The sequence below is a fragment of the Berghia stephanieae genome, chromosome 4 (assembly GCF_034508935.2).
Source record: "Berghia stephanieae isolate SIO BIC M18660-M18661 chromosome 4, UCSD_Bste_1.3, whole genome shotgun sequence".
NCBI lineage: Eukaryota > Metazoa > Mollusca > Gastropoda > Nudibranchia > Aeolidiidae > Berghia > Berghia stephanieae.
In genome coordinates this window covers 80,683,752-80,701,842 of record NC_088363.1, presented here as the reverse complement: position 1 = coordinate 80,701,842, position 18,091 = coordinate 80,683,752, and the positions used below count along the sequence as shown (strand labels likewise).

The following is an 18,091-nucleotide window of genomic DNA, read 5'->3' as shown; positions in this document are numbered from 1 at the left end:
TAATCATTTCTTACACTTTTTGAATTGAAATCTGTCTAATCACTCCTTACACCTTTTGAATTAAAATCTGTCTAATCACTCTTTACGATTTTTGAAATCTGTCTAATCACTCCTTACACTTTTTTTTAAATTGAAATCTGTCTAATCACTCTTTACGATTTTTGAAATCTGTCTAATCACTCCTTACACTTTTTGAATTGAAATCTGTCTAATTACTCTTTACGCTTTTTGAAATCTGTCTAATCACTCCTTACAGATATATTGTATCAGATGAGTTTGGAAAAAAAAAGTTGTGAGATGGGATTTGAATGACGAGTCGGTAAAACTACTAGAAAGTCGTATCACTTGGGCAGAACAGAGCGGAAAATTTGTGACTCATCATTTCAAAACGGTAATACGTCGATGCAAAAATTGTTGCTTAAAATAGAATTCGTGCTTAACTTATTTTGAATTTATCTTCAAACTAACTTTTTCTTATTCTATTTATTTTGACTTTAAAACTAAATTTTCTCAGAAAAAAAAGAGGAGGGATTGAAACAGAGTGTTTCATTTTTCATTTTTCTATTCCTTCAGTTCATGCTTGCTACGTATATTGGTCAAGAGATTTAGGCCTATATTATCTATCTAATCAAGTTTGTGGGTAAAATATGGCTTAATCTCTCAAAATTTCTTCCTACCTTTTTTGTAGGTCCACTTATACTTATATGTCAACACTCTTTCTTTATTAATTTCGGGGAATTATTTCATATTTTGTCAAAATCATTCAACGATTTTGTTTGATGAAATATTGTGATAGAGGAGTAAAGTTAATATTATATAAAGTAAACTGAAAATTAGATGGAAAAACAGTCAGAAGTATTTCACCAGTCAGTCCAAAAATATCTACCCATTTTGTTACATTTTGAAATACTTAAATTAAAATTATATTTAACTATACGTTCTTAGATGCATCTGAAGTCCTGTCGGTTTGTGCATTGCATTATGTCAAATGGAAGATGGTATAGTTTATAATGAATGTACTTATTTCATTTCATTTCATAGTGAAAGCAATTAGAATCATTTTCATACTTGATTCAAAACATTGTAAGGATGTTACAGGACTCTGAAGATGTCGATGAATTGACATCCGCCTTGGTCTTCAGTGGACTTGGATAGAAGTACTGTAGAACTAGTATTAAATCTTACTGGAATTTTTTTCCTAAAAACTTGCTTTTAACATCGAATGAATTTCTAAATCACTTTCGAGTTGCCGTTTGTTTGTTTTTTTTGCAACTTCAGAATTACGTTAGATTCTACAACTGAATTCTATATCTTATAATAAAAAAGGAATAGATTGTTTTGTTTTGTTTTTTTTTTTATAAAGAGGTGTTGCAAATTCCTCAAATCTTGGTTTGACATTGTCAAAACATTTTAAGAAATGCATAAATTACGAGTGGAAAAAGCTGACTTAACTTTGTTTTTAGCTCTACAAATAGCCTGTATAAATTTGTGACATTGCCACTAGGACACACGTAATTAATTATCTTTTTAAATGAAATTTGATATTGATTTATTGGTTTTGAACGCAACCTTTTGGTTTAACATCTTTATACTGTTGTGTTTGCATTTATTCAGTCAACTTTTAAATTTCAGAAGCGTTACATTGACAGGAGAAAGTAGGCAAATGGGATATTAACCAATCCCACGAATCAAGAGCCTCGTGATGATGTACAAAAACCAATACTCAATCGAACAAATATTATATGTCAAGAACTCTCACATATCTTTAATCAGTTAACTACCGCACACTGGAAACCAAAAAAAAAAAACACGTATTTTAAAATTTGGCCAGAAAACTCACTTTCCACCTTTCAAGTATCGATCGATTTAAACGACCCTCATCTTGGTAAAACACGAAGTCCCAACTTTGAGAGTTTTTGTCAAGATGAGGGTCCTTGCTTTAAATCGATCGATATTTGAAAGAATACGAGTTTTCTGACCACATTTATTTTAAATACGATTTTTTTGTGTTTTTTTCTTTTCCAGTGTGCGGTAGTTAATTGGTTAAATTAGATGCTCTAATTTAAAGCTTTGGTTTTTTTGTGCATAATAAAGATGGCGGGCGGCCAAACATCTTGCACCTTTCACTATGTATTCAGTTTTCTCCTGTTCTCCTCCAAATTAACCGTTCGACCAGACCTACCGACTTGAAATGTTAAAAATTCGCAGTTTTCAGAGGAAAGAAATAGAAGATACTATAATTAATTTTACAAATCAATATTTTACCCTTATCAGTATTAAATCTGCCTTCAAAACCCTGAATAGATGCTTTGTGGCGGCAACGTTTTCTTTTTAACACATTGTATTGAATCAAAAATATTTATTTATTTCAGCTGTTGAAGTCAAAAGCTCGTATTTTTACGAATTTTTCCTCGTAGTCGGCAGGTCTGAGTTCGACTCATCATAGCAATAAATTATAAATTAATTAATCACTAGTTACTAAAGTAATTTCAGTCCATATCCAGCGAAGGCCAGGCTAGACGAGATCCAGGTGTCGGGGTAGGCGTGAAGCTGGGCATCTGCTGGGAGGCGTAGTTCTTGATGTGTTGTAGGCTCAACAGCGAGTTGGCGATCATCGACTCTCGCTGTACGCCTGCAGCCGCCATGTTGAGACTGCTGCGGTCTGGGGCATCACCGGCTTTGCGCCCAAAGCCGATGGGGTCGTAGGGGAAGTATCGAGGGGATGCCATCGAGGAGATGTGTGGGAGAGGGGAACCCAGGCTGTTGTGGCTTAAACCAGGGCTGAGAATGGACAATAAATGCATTTCTATTATGTAACAAAAGAGGAGATGTGTGGGAGAGGGGAACCCAGGCTGTTGTGGCTTAAACCAGGGCTGAGAATGGACAATAAATGCATTTCTATTATGTAACAAAAGAGGAGATGTGCGGGAGAGGGGAACCCAGGCTGTTGTGGCTTAAACGTGGGCTGAGGATGGACAATAAATACATTTATATTCTGTTACAAAAAGTTTCAATGTGCATCGTCTTTTTGCAGTGCATAATTTGAGTATCATAAATTTCTCTCTAAGTCAAGGTGGGCTGTGACATCAAAGTTGTGAGAGAATGAAAAATTAATTAAAGAAGTAAATAAATAAAAGAAGAAAAAAACAACAGATTCTTCTCTTTCTTATAGTGGCTGTGCACGCATAAGATATATATATATATAATATATATATATATATATATATATATATATATATAATATATATATATATCCATATATATAAAACACTTACCTGTAGTGGTATGGGGCAGAGGAAGAGCTGACAGTGTTGGCTCCAAAAGGAGACAATGGCATGAAGGCGGACGACGGCGCGGGTCCTCCAACACTGCTGGTGCTGCCGCCCCTGCTGCAAGCTGGACTTGCGCTTGTCTGGATGCTTAGGTCTGACGGAGTCATTGACCTTTCCGGGCCTGGGAGCCGAGAGGCTCCGATGAAATCAGCCCGGTCCACCAAATCCATTGGCTCCTGTTTGATAGGCCGTGGTAACATTTTTGGCATATTCTCCTGGCTGTGTTTGGCCATATGCCGTGTTAGGTAAGTTTCCTGAAATGGAGACAATTAATTGAGAAATGGAATGATGGTACTTAAAGTCATGTGAATGTGATTAGTACTTTAGTCGTGCTCGCTCTCATTCTAGAATGGGGCGGGGAGTGAAATTGTAACTATGTATAACTATTTAAAATAAAGGCACAGTACATTGGTTATATTATATAGATAGTATGAAGTTGACGTCACCCAGGTCTTTGTTATTATGAGTAATTCACACTAAACTTTATTAAACAGACTATAAACGTTCAAGGTTACACATAGATTTGTGTGTTGGTCCGTTATACTTCCGGATGGCAATGCTGTGAGCTTCTTAGCCAAGCGCATACTATCTATACATAGGGAGAAGAAGAAGAAGAAGAAGAAGAAGAAGAAGAAGAAGAAGAAGAAGAAGAAGAAGGAGGAGGAGGAGGAGGAGGAGGAGGAGGAGGAGGAGGAGAATTTGGAGAATTAAGTAAAGATGAAATAATGAATGCTTAGAAGAGAGGAGTTGGGACTACTCACTTGTGTGTAAGACTTGCCGCAAATCTGACAAATGTGAGTCTTCAGGTGTTTTGTCTCCGAGTGTTTCGGGATGTGCTCCCTTAACGAGTGTTCGTCAGCATAGCACTTGTAGCAAGAGTTGCATCGGAACGGTTTGTCTGTCATGTGTGAGCGTGAGTGAGACTGCAAATTAGACAGCTGTGAGAACGCCTTGCCGCAACCTGGACACGTGACATGGAGGGTAAACAAAGGGGGGTAATTAATTTAGTTTTAAACATGTACATAATATTGTATTGTACATTATATTATATAACTTATTAAAAATGTAGAATATTATAGAATTAGAATTTAGCCCAGGAGAGGTTATCATGTATATAAATAACAGAAATGAAATAGATAGCAACCCCCCCCTTCCCCCCCTCCCCCCAAAAAAAAGGGGTAAAAGAAGGTGCATAATATCGAGTTTGGCTTTATTCGGTGTAAGTTTGTACATTCTTTGGCGTGATTTTGACATCAAGTCATGAAATGGTTGTAGAATGTACAAACTTAAGATTTTGACTTTATGCTTAATTAATAAAAGAAAAATGTAGCAAATACGTTCCAAGTGCATAAAAGCCAAACTTTTGATTTGTTACTTTTGTAGAAGAGTTTTATTTAGATTATTTTAGTGCCGAAAACGTCTGGTAAACGTATCAGAAGAAAAAAAATTGTAGCGATGTTCGTTTCACTTTAGGTAACTAGTTGTTTATCAAATCTTGTTATAGATCAAAATATGTTCGTATATCATGCACACAAAAAGCTTTGCACCCCATTAGTAGCTACATGTTTTGCTGATTAGATTCATCTCTAAATAATGAAATTGGTATCAATAGAAACTTTATTTAAAATACTCAAGTTAAGAGTGCAATCAATGATTCCAAAAAGCCATAAGAAAGAAAAAATACAGTACTGAAGAAATGATAGACTGAGTCAATACGACACCGTAATCAGAATCATGCAATGAAGCCAAAGTCATAGCACGACCAATGCATCAAACATAAATATAAATATATTAATGACTAATACACCAGCAAGTGTAAGCAACAATAATAAAATCGAAATAAAAATAATTTATTTATTTTGGAAAAAAAAAATGATATATGCCAGGGATAGTTGCAAACAAGCAAGCAAGCAGGGGGTTAGTAATGACGTGGATTATATAAATAATATGATATCGTTAAAAAATATCAGTGACTGAGTGAGTTTTTTAAAAACGAGAGAAAAAAGCAAAGCAAAATTAAAAATAAAGCATTGCTAATAATGATCATTATGTAACATCGTAACATTGGTGATGGCATTTGAAATTTGTCTTATCTATGGAAGCCATTGCAATTGGTTTCCTTGATTCATCTTGAATAATAATAATAATAATAATAATAATAATAATAATAATAAATAATAATAATAATAATAATAATAATAATAATAATAATAATAATAATAATAATAATAATAATATAGAACACAGCATGGGCATCAAAGAAAACTTGTAACGTATCTTAACATATATTATAAAAGTTAACATTATCAAACCCAGGTATTATTAAAATGTTAAATTATGAAATTAAAGAGCAGGCACCGGTGTAAGATAAAGATTTGAACAAGTGTGTATGAAAGGTGTCAGACAAAGCAAGAAAGAAAAATACAAGGAAAAAAAAAAAAAAACATTACCGCGTAATCAGGTCTGAGGTTCGATCCCCAGTCGAGGTCGACTGTTTTTTGGGGATGGTTTTTTCTTGTATTTTTCTTTCTTGCTTTGTCTGACACCTTTTCTACACACTTGTTCAGATATATCAGAGAGGTCTGAATTGGGAACTTATATCAAACTCACAGAGAGTGAATAATAATATCAATTCATATCCTTTTTTTAAAAGTAATAAAAAGGGATTCAAAATTATTTATGTTGTTCATTTGCTATAATTTCAACATGTTGAGTGTACGTGTTTTCAACTGCTTGTTATCCTTTAGATAGGACGCTAGTCAACCGCAAAAGTGCTTTCCGTCATAAATAACAGACCCAGAACTGGAGTGGGGGTTGGGAAGTGCGTGTGTGTTTGTGTGGGGGGGGGGGGGGGGGGTTCAGCTAAAAATCTAGACATTGTCAGATTACGGAGGTAAAAATCAATAGGGAATGAGATTAGCAGAAAAGTAGCGTCCCTTGATTGGACGTCACCCATAGTCTGTGACGTCACCCGGATGCGAGGACGAGAGACGCATGCGCACAGCCAACATGACGTTCTCTCTCTAATAACTTTTCTGCGAGGACGAGAGACGCATGCGCACAACCAACATGACGTTCTCTCTCTAATAACTTTTCCGCCGGTGACGTCACAGACTATGGGTGACGTCCAATCAAGGGACGCTACTCTTCCGCTAATCTCATTCCCTATAGATCTAATAGATATTATGTGGGTTGGAAATATCTTGTGTCAAGAAGTGTCGGAGGGTGGGTAAGTGTGAAGAGGAAGGGGGGGGGGGGGGGTTGACGAGAGGGGATGGAAGATGGAAGAGTGTGGGCGGTGGAGAGAAGGTCATTGCTTATAAAGGAAGTTAGCGTGTTTTACTTATTTTCATTTTTTTTTTTCAAACATCAATCACGGTATGTTAATTTTTTCTTTCAAATTATGAAATTATTAAATTAAGTGCATTAGAGACACAAGGCCTAAGGGAATGGAATGAATTCCGCCAGGTCGAACAGACCTTTCAACCCGAAATTCTTCTGATTGATCAAAGAGGTCTCGTCAACCAAAAAAAAAAAAAAATAATATCAAATTTTAAAAAAAAGAAAACCGAAATTTGAACTAGTGGCAATGTAAAAAATTGCAATTTTCTTTCCATCATAACGAAAAGAAAACACGTATATATAAACCTCATGTGTCATACTATTACTGCCTTACTCTGGGAGGAAAAACCCATATTTAAAAATTTGGCCAGAAAACTCGTCCTTCAAATATCGATTGATTTAAATGACTCTCATCTTGGCAAAAAACTCTCAAACCCGGGACTTCCGTGAAGTCCCGGGTTTGAGAGTTTTTGCCAAGATGAGAGTCATTTAAATCAATCGATATTTGAAGGACGAGTTTTCTGGCCAAATTTTTAAATATGTTTTTTTCCTCAGATTACGGTAGAAAAGTGGGTATAAATTATTATATTTTCTACAGTTCGTTCCTTCTTTCACAGTAGTAAGTTAACGATTATGTTCCCAACTTATAACGAATGAAAGAAAACGGATATCTGTCCTTAGAGTCTTTGGACAGGTCATCGTGTTCTTCCTCGTCGTTCGCTGTAGGTTGGGAACGGCATCGTTAACTCGCTAATACTGTTATTAGACAACATGTCACTCATTAAAAATGCGTTTTCGGGACCCCAGTGCTGTTATGAAGAACAGAACCTGTGTTGTTTACACCGTGGTGTGTCCTCAGCGAGAATGGATGGTGATTCAGTCATACTGTTGACACGCATAATGATTCTATTTTCTATCCCAAGAACGATCACGTGACATCACAATATCGATGAGTATTTTACATAAATTGTAACCACATTATTCCCTCCCCCCCCCCCCCCCCCCCACACACACACAACACTAGTATTGTATACTCTCATATTAAGCATTATTTCGCTGCATATTATAATCGACACCCCCTTTCCCCCCCCCCCCCCTCTCTCTCTCTCTCTCTCTCTCCTCTCTCTCTCTCTCTCTCTCTCTCTCTCTCTGTGTGTGTGTGTCTCTGTGTGTGTGTGTGTGTTACCAAGAAGACATGTTCAGTATTATTATCACAAATGTTGAGACACATACATACATACATACATACATACATACATACATACATACATACATACATACATACATACATACATGAATACGTACTAAGAGACAGAAGAGTAGAAAAACCGGCTAACAGACCAAAAAAAAAAGAAAAATATTTAGATAGATAAATAGATAGATAGATAGGTAGATAGCTAGCTAGTTAGATTGACATATATATATATATATATATATATATATATATATACATATATATATATATATATATAGAATAATATATAATATATATATATATATATATATATATATATATAGAAAAGAGAAGAGAGAGAGAGAGAGAGAGAGAGAGAGGGGAGAGAGAGAGAGAGAGAGAGAGAGAGAGAGAGAGAGAGAGAGAGAGAGAAGATGAATAGATAGAAAACCACACATTGACAAGCTATAGATAGTTCGAAGATGACGTCACTAAGGTCTTTGTTATTGTTTTTTTTTGCCATCCGCGTTTATGAGTAATGCTCACTAAACTGTATTAACCTGACTATAAACGTTCATGGATACACACCGTTTTGTGTGTTGGTCCGTTATACTTCCGGATGGCAATGTTATGAGTTTCTTAGCCAAGCGCATACTATCTATATATGACGATTAATAAAAAAAATAATAAATAAATTATAACAACCTGCAACCCCCCCCCCCCCCCCCCCAACCACATCCTCTCTTTCGTGGGCATAACTGTATCATGTATGAGTAATGAACACATTGGTGGGTTACACACTAATAACTACATGCTGTGTTGACATGACCCAATGCACAACTATCACTATAGCGCTAACCAATAATATTATATCGCCATAACCTGACAAGATATTGTTTTTTTTTGTTTTTTTTTGCCGGAATACTTTTTACAAAACAAATAAAGATGACATCACTCAGCCCTTTTGTTATTGATTTTCGATGGCCCGTTGTGTAAATTCGCTCCCACTTATATATAATATATCAAGGGAGTGAAGTGGCCGAGTGGTTAAGTAATTGCACTGTGTTCGAGCCCCGCTTCAGGCAATTTTGTATTTTTTCCTTGGGCAAGATTATTAACCCCCACTTTGCTCATTTGGACAACATGGGTATTTCCTGTTGATATCAGACATCTTGTTTAATGAATTATCTATATTATTCCTTCGTGGAATGCATAGGCGACGATGTCTTATGATGTCATTGCAGAAGGGCATAATTTTATTTTTATAAAATATATCAATCATAATTAAAACGTTGAAGGTTACCTATAGTTGTGTGTGTTAGCATGTTGTTTCTCTGGCGGTAGATGTTAAATGCATAACATCAAAAAAATGGTTTAGTTATTGCGCGCCATACTTGTTGTAATAAAGATAGAAATTTCACACTTGTAATGCGCTTTTTTACCATAAATTAAATAAGATTTATTTGTCTTATAAAATCTTAAATAAAATCTAAAGACTTATTGGAATTTTTGACTTGCGCTTTCCTTTATTGTTAGGCATTGTTATGAGTGAGGTACACACATACATACACACACACACACATATATATACACACACACACACATATATAGATAGAATGCGCTTGGCCAAGGAGTTCACAACATTGCCATCCGGAAGTATAACGGACCAACACACAAACTCTGTGTAACCATGAACTTTTATAGTCTGGTTAATACAGTTTAGTGAGAACAACTCACAAACGCGGATGGCAAAAACAATAACAAAGGCCTGAGTGACGTCATCTGCATACTATATATATATATATATATATATATATATATATATATATATATATATATATATATATATATATATATATATATATATATATATATATTATATATATATATATACCGACCCGCCTGCTTGAACATTTTAAAACTCGTAGTTTTTAAGAAACAAACATCACGTTCCCTATAGTTTATTTTAAAAATAAATAAAAAAATTACCCTTCCGATGATTGAATAACATTTCAAAATCCCCTAAATTATATAACCTGGCATCAACGTTCATTTTCAATGTTTTAATGACTTAGAAATGCTCGTAAAGTTCTGAACTTGAAGCCAAAAAAATCCGTAACTCTACGACTTTTTGGAAGTAGTAGGCATGTCTATATATATAGTGTATTTATTCAATATATGCAACTCAACCATCAAAAACAGTATTGCCAGGGTCTCTTTTTTTCACCTAGATTAAAACAATAAAAATCAGCTTAAATGGCACTGTGTATTCACCATGATATTAATATTGTCGCTTTGTCTTCCGACAGAACAGAAGAGATCAAGCTCCTCATAACGAAATGACCTGATCGGCGGGGGTCAGGTTCATTCAGTCCCTTTCCTCCCGGAGAGGGAAGCCAGTTGGGCTAACTAACCACAATGCAGCATTTGCCAACAAATTCTTTCAGTGAAATTATTATCTCTTTCTTTTTCTTTTAGGACTTTGCTGCCTTATTACCGTTTCAGCGGTATGAGTCACATATTCTGAATCTAAGAGTTATATCGACCACTAGCTCTAATGATCGCGTCAATGATAATCTAACAAAATAAGTGACCCATCGTCTCCAAACGGCATTATATCTGGGAGAACCAGATGCCTACATTATTTATTATTATGAAATTAACTCACTCAACCCTAACACCGACTTTATCCGTAGTTTACCCGGGTTATTTTTACCCCATGCCTATTTATTACATTTTTATGAAACAAATTATGGACGTAGTATCAAAGCTAATGTTTTTTTTTTAGTTTTTACATGTTAATGGTAGTTGAATAAAACTATTTATTTACATGCTCATTTTTAATACATTTATTCCAATTTTTAAAAGTAGCAAAAATCTCTAGGAGTGAGTGAGTTAAAGTTAAAACGAGCAGTTTTTGATTATCACTTATCAAAAAATCACCTCAACCCCTCCCCCCACCTCTCCACTCTTTCCCAATATCGCATCAGACATTAAACCAAATCTCATTTCTTTGACTACAACATTAATTCTTAGCATCAAAATCATCCCGGCCAAGGTGTGCGTATCGGTAGGTCTGGTTACCGAAAGCAATGTTGGGCATCCTTTAACGCCTTGTTGTAATAGACAATATTTTTCGTTGGTTTGGCAGTTTTCCCATTACATCAATTAAAAACTCATTTCAATTTGGGTTATCAGACCAGCAAATAAGTACACTTAGGAATGTGTCATTTGATTAATATCGCGTATTCATGCTATGCGTTTAGGGAATATATTCAATACATCTGCCAGCCAGTTGTGACATATTTTGAACACACAAAATTATGTGTAACCTTTACCATGGATATAATTTAGTGAGAACTAATCACCCAAATGGCGGTCTAAAAACAATAACAAAGAGCTGAGTGACGTTAACTTCATTCCTTCTATAGACAATTCTTTAAAATAACGAGAGAACTTTAACCCAAGTCTCTCTTTCTTATTTTATCTATTTATTTATTTTAATTTTTTTTTTTAAATTTTTTTTTTTTTTTGGTGTCTTTTGTGAATCCAAACTTCACCATCGGGTTAACCCATTCCAAAATGATACCGTTCAAGGACGCTGGGTCACATATAAATAAATCTAATACTAGAGTTTGGTTATTGAGGAAATTAAAATGGGAAATAAGATGCCAGGTGATTTTCTAACCTTTCGTATCGAATTCGAAAACAGAAAGCAAATATTATGTGTATTTATTTTCAAAGGGTAGATAATATCAATCTGCCATTAACAGTAACAGTCAGACAGCGATAGTTGCGCCCGTTGAAATATCAAAAGAAAAGTAAAAGAGATTGGCCATGCTGCCATCAATTTTTTTTTTTTTTTTTTTCATTAAAAAAAAATTTAAAACACCGTTTTCAAAATTTTGACTATAGAAAACTTTGCCTTTTAAATATCGATCGATTAAAATGACCCTAATTGTCCTACTTGTTACGTGTTGCTGTTGGCCAGGGACCCTTTGTAAAGCTCTTTGAGTACGCTTACTGGATTATATCGCTCTATAAAAAAGCTCGGGATTTTTTTTTTTATCTTGGAGAAAAATAAAATAGAAACCCTTTGAACTCCCAAGTTTGAATGTTTTTATGTTGTTTTTTTTTTTTTTTTTTTTTTTTTTTTTTGTTCGTTTTTTTTTTCCCAAGATGAGGGTCATTTTAATTGATTGTTATTTGAAGGAGGACGAGTTCTCTGGTCAAAATTTTGAAAATGTTTTTTCTTTTTGTTCTCTCTTCAGAATTTCGGCAATTTGCGGAGGAGATGAATGGGATATACTGTGACAGCAGACAGTGCTAGAAATGAAAGTAGCAGTGCTGATGGTGACAAAAAGTGAAAAGTAGGAAAATGTTGAATGATTGCCTTTAAACCCCATTTTTACCGCACTAAACCCCACTTTTAGAGCAATTGAGATGATGGACTATCATTGATACTCTAGCTAACTTCTGGGCAGTGGGAAACTGCACCTGTGTGTTCCACCACACATCAACTCTCTCATTGCTCGCACATTGTTTCGAGAAAATGTAATTTTTAAAAGGAGAAATTCCTCCTCTGGACTCCAAAATCGCGGATTTCCGCGGATCCGAGGAAAACCATCAGCACTGAAGTAGAAAACAACAAGAGCAACTATAGGAAGTCCCGTGACTTCTAGATGTGACCCAGCTTCCCGTGACGGTATCAAGTCGGTGTTTAACTATTGAAATGAAACACGCAGAAAATGAAAAATTCGTTAACAGCAGTTTAGTTGTCTTTGCAAACTAGAATTCCGTAGCAGACTATAATATTATATTATACGCTGATTGCCTGGTAAAAAAAAACCCAAACCCCCCCCCCCCCCCAAAAAAAAATAGATCGCTGCTTCAATTGCAAATTTTTATCTTTAGCGCGTGGCACAGGATAAAGGCGGTGTTATGATTATTCTTATTGGTTGGTGAAGAGATTCCTGTGAATAGTTTGATGGAAACAGATTATTATGAAAATGACAAAACACTCTTTGTTAATCGCCAGGATAACGAAAGCCCCGCCTCGTGAATTCAAACGATTTACAACCGTCGTAAATTTTTTTAAAAGATGAGAATTTTCCATTTTTTGAATTTCATTTCTTTCTTCGCAACGATGAAGACGAGGAGATGGTTCAATAGAGAAGGAAAACTCGTCCAACTTCAACGGTGTTAGTCACCACAGTCAACAAAACAACTCATTTTGCAGTTTATCCGTGGAAAAGAGTTTGATTAATTGAGTTTTATCCGTCTCATAACCACATCGAGAAGAGTTGGTCACATATCTATTTCAAATGGCCTTAAACAGTAATTCTTGGGAATCTGTTAAGCGAATTGCCTGCTGTTGGAAATTATCATGACATAAACACACAGGAATAGCAAATATACTGGAACTAAGGCCATCTGATGCTGGGTCTATATTGGACTTGTCGACCAGAAGATACCATTCGACTAACTGTATATCAATTTGTACTCTCTAAGTAGGCTTGAAAAAGCGCGTGATCCAGGCGTATGACCTTTAAAGACAACTCGATTTTGGAAGCAGATGATGTATATTGGAAAAAAGATGAATACTTGATAAGCTACGTCGACACAGAGAACACACAACGACAACGCTTCTCTGATGATGAACTTCAAAGAAGTTCGAAGAACCAAAAGGAGTAGATGAATTCCTCCGCCTGCGCGATAATAGTATGGCCACCAACTCTGTGAATCATTGGCATTGGGAGTCATTTTCACAAATTACTGAAAACTTTTCATCTCAAATACATCACATGACATAAAGCAATTAAAGAAATGAAAAAGTGTGTATGAAACAGTGCCATAACAAAGCAGAAAGCAAAATACAAGAAAAAGAAAAAAAAACATCCCCCAAAAATCATCCCAAATAAAGCAGCTCTTTGACATGAGACCTGGCGACGTACCAAAGCGAGGGACCTGAAGCAGAGAGGTCTGTCCCTTGAGGTGGCCCCAAGAATAGCAGCTGAAGGGACCATGTGGAGATTCCTTGCATCTCCTCAATAAGTGCCAGCAGGCCAAGAGATGAATGAGTGAGTGATTGAGTGAGTGAGTTGATATGAATTTGATTCAGATCCAGAAATTTTCCACATTTGAGCTCAAGAACATCGTAGGAGATTTATAAAGACGTGTACTTGGTATGCAAGAAATAATGAGATTTCCAGGGTAGAACTTGAGCAGGAACATACAAACGGGGTGGAGACCATACCAAAAAAATTGGTTGACGCTAAAAGATGTGTGTGTGTGTGTGTGTGTGTGTGTGTGTGTGTGTGTACGAGACGCTTTTTTAAAAAAAAACTTTGACCATAAACATTATTGGTGATGATCTGTTTTCTGAACCAGATAACCAGAAGGCGGTGTGTCATTATGCAGCAGAGCTGTAGCGATCTGACGTGTCTACAGCACGGAGGTAGACTAAAGTCTGAAAGATACCAAGGATTTGGAATAAAAGAGCATTTGAAGTCGCATCAAGGAATCGGTTAAATTGACTGTGCCGAAACAAGGTGTTTTATAATTTGTCTGTTCCGAAATAGGGCGTATGTTAAACTGACTGTTCCGAAACGATATGTATGTTAAATTGACTGTTCCGCAGGTATCTTATTTCCCATTTTTTTCTACACACAACGTTGAGAACTATGACAAGACAAACGTACCGGGGTGATCGCACAAGTATGGCTTCTCGCCTGTGTGCGACCGGAAGTGTTGCTTCAGGTGGCTGAGTTGGGAGAATTTCATGGAACAATCTAGAAAATGCCTCAGCAGGACAGGCGTGAGGTGGATGGGACAGGAAAAAAGTGACAGAAAGGTTAGATTCGGATATGGAACTTGGACTCGCTCAGAGCAAAGTCTATGTCTAACTTGAGTTGTAAATTAATATTTTATTCATTGTTTTAACATTTGCGTCAATTTACTTAGACTGAGGAAATAGAGTTATTTGTCTATATCTCATTATTATGGAGCATTGACTGTGTTGCAAGAGGTACTGGGGACAGATATTTTGTTGTTAAACCATTACGTTTGGAATGATAACCAACTACCTTTGCTAAACGTTACAGAATTTTAACTTACGGTATTGTTTAGCTTTTGAAAAAAATCTATCTTTTATTCTATTTTATATTTGTTTTTTGTTTGGAATTGTAATTTGAAATCGTTGATAATAAATAAATACAACATTTTTAACATGCAACGATTATCGTCAAATTCAGCATTCCAGTTATTAAATTTTGCATTTTTGTCCCTGAGCCAAAACAAAAACAAATTTTTTTGGAATAGAAAGAATTTTAAAAACAAGGACAAAAATTAAAGAAAAAAAGCTCTGTGGTCCATTTAAATAATTTTTTTAAAAACCCAAACAAAACGCTTGTTTTGTCAAATTCAAAACAAAAAGAAGAGATATATCATATATATATTTTCTCTTTTCAACATTTTATATCCACCATTAATGTTAGGTAACTCCCGCTATTAATAATGCTATTTATAGCATAGGTAATAATTCATATCATTTGATTCTATGTTTACAGTAAATATTCTGTTTCCTTTAGTTGGTATTGATTAACTATTTTTATGTATTCTTATGTATTCGTCGAATTCAAGATCCCATAAGCACATGCGCACTTTGGAAAAACACGTATTTGAAATTTTGGCCAGGAAACGGATCGTTCAAACCTCGATCGATTCAAATGAGGCTCATCTATGGGAAACGACTCTGCAAAGTCACAGGAGTGACAGTTGCTTTGTTGTTGTTGCTGTTGTTGTTGTTGTTGTCGTCGTTGCCAAGATGAGAGTCATTTTAATCGATCGATTTTTGAAAGACGAGATTTCTGACTAAAGTATGAAATATGTATTTTTCAGAATGCGACATAGCATCGAATGACTTGACCTATAAATTTTATATCATTGAACTCATCATAGAACCACAAATTCTTATAACCATAAATAAATATGAGTTACCACACAGTAGAATGTGTCAAACATTACACATCGTATTTTATATACTGGATGGCTTTCACTATTTAAAGACAGTTTTTCTTTAAAAATGGAATAAACCAGAGTAGATAATCTAAAATAAACTGCAAGGCAAATATATTTTGAAACTTAAAAGAATGTGAGGCACGCATTGCAATCTAAAAGTCCATATCATGTTGAAATATAACATCACAGTCAAATTATCCACAGCTACATTGTTTAACATAAACAGACTATTTAACTATACAGATTATAACAATTTCACAATGCACGACTGCGCATGGGCCATACGATTTCTGCCATACTCGGGGGAAAATAGAAACAAATAAAACTAACATTAAAAATTTTGGCCAAAATATTTGCCCTTCGAATATCGATGGATTGAAAATGACCCTCATCTTGGCAAAAACTCTCAAACCTGGGACTTCAGGAAGACTTTTAAAATTCCGGGTTTAGTGTTATTCCAAGATGAGGATCTTTTTAATCGGTCGATATTTGAATCATGAGAGAATAGTTTCATATAAAGCAACATTATACACAGTATATACACGGTAAAGTACTTTTTTCAAAGCCCTAAGACCCGTTGACTGTAATGTATCTTGTTCACTGTAGTATTAAGCCGACAGAGCGAAATGTCTCACGCAGTCCACAAGGGCCTTACAAATTATTCAAGAGCTAAATGTCTTAAGCATTAACAATTGATGCCGTCTTATCGTATTTCCACGCATTTTAACCCATCTGACCAACGAGGTATTTTGTCTTTGGAGAAGGAACTATCAGCGCTCAGTGCAAATTGTGTCATCTTAAATTCTTCGTCCATCTGCAGTTCAAAATCCCAAATTTAATTTCACAGAGATCTGGATATCATGTCGATTGCGAAAACAAGACATAAACATGGTTGATTGTTTATTGTTCATTTTAAAAATAAGTTTTATTGTACAAACAATTGATTTAAAGTCGTTTAAGCACCTGGCGTAAACGATATGATCCATTCCATGCTATGATATTGAACTGTGCTACAAAACAAATCAAAAGACTAGACATAATATACATAAAATGCTGGCAAACCAAGAACGATGACGAAGCGATGGGAACTAAAATCGTCTACTGGTTGTAACTGATTGTTGCATGCAAGATGAAAAATGTATAGAAGAACCAAACTGAAACGGACGAAAAACGAAACAGAACGTTCTAGGAAAATATCATATCTACGAGAATTTGCCAGTAGCCATAGCACGATTCCAAAATGAAACTGAAGTGATGATTTACGATGGTAAATGAGTGATAGAATGAGTGAATTGATTGATTGATTGAACGCACATAGGAATAGCAGAAACAGCAGCAGCAGCAACGAGCAACGATCTATGGCTGAAAAAAACAAACTGACGGGCAGATGGGAGATGGAGACTGGAGAAGACGAAGAACAGGAAGAAAGGTGAGAGCTTTACCGGTGTAGGTACAAGCATAGGGTTTTTCTCCTGTGTGTGTGCGGTAGTGCTGCTTGAGGCTGGTCAGTTGAGAGAATTTCTGAGTGCAGCCTGTAACAACAAACATGAAATCCAGGCGTATCAGTTTTAATATACCGGTTTTCATCACTCGAAACTATTTATAAGAAGGATGTTTTGATTGCAAATCGCTATCAGTGCCTATAATAAACAATGTCAACAGGTGATCATACAGTTCTTCAAGGAAAACGACAAAACTCTTGGAATGATTTTGGACGTTGTTTTGGCAGTTAAGTGTAGAAATCTACCTTACTCTGGGAATAATAAAATACGTACCTATTCAAAATTTTAGTCTGAACAAGTTTGTATGAAAGGTACCAGACAAAGCAAGAAAGAAACATACAAGAAAAAAAAACTATCCCAAAAAATCAGTCGAGGTCGAGCTCGACTGATTTTTGGGGATGTTTTTATTTCTTGTATTTTTCTTTCTTGCTTTGTCTGGTACCTTTCATACAAACGTGTTCAATTCTTTATTTTGACCAGAAAACTCGTCATTCAGATATCAATTGATGAAAGGACACTCATTTTGGAAAAAAAACAATTTAAAAAAAAAAACAAAAAAATACAAAAACACATGGGACTTGTAAAGTCCAACGTTTGAAAGATTTGCCAAGATGGGCGTCATTTTAATCCATAGATATTTGAAATACAAGATTTGTGGCCAAAATTTTAAAATTATTTTTTTGTTTTTGTTTTTTATTTTTCAGAATACGACAGAAATGTCT

The 18,091-nt window shown here is 35.3% G+C and overlaps 1 protein-coding gene across 50 annotated transcripts in view; it reads right to left on the bottom strand.

Annotated features, from left to right (window-relative positions):
• Positions 1–549: 549 nt before the first annotated feature.
• LOC144971354 (uncharacterized) overlaps positions 550–18,091 on the bottom strand; it is a 187,357-nt gene continuing 169,815 nt past the window's right edge. For 33 of the 50 annotated variants that reach the window (XM_078912096.1, XM_078912107.1, XM_078912126.1 and 30 more), the window contains 3 exons: positions 4,094–4,293; positions 3,276–3,586; positions 550–2,781 (listed from right to left, as the gene is read on the bottom strand). In XM_078912096.1, the coding sequence (XP_078768222.1) occupies positions 2,490–2,781; positions 3,276–3,586; positions 4,094–4,293 (803 nt within the window). In that variant the 3' untranslated portion in view covers positions 550–2,489. Of the gene's footprint in view, positions 2,782–3,275; positions 3,587–4,093; positions 4,294–14,549; positions 14,640–17,309; positions 17,400–18,091 lie in introns of all 50 variants that reach the window. The other 17 variants (XM_078912104.1, XM_078912110.1, XM_078912102.1 and 14 more) reach the window with 3 other exon arrangements.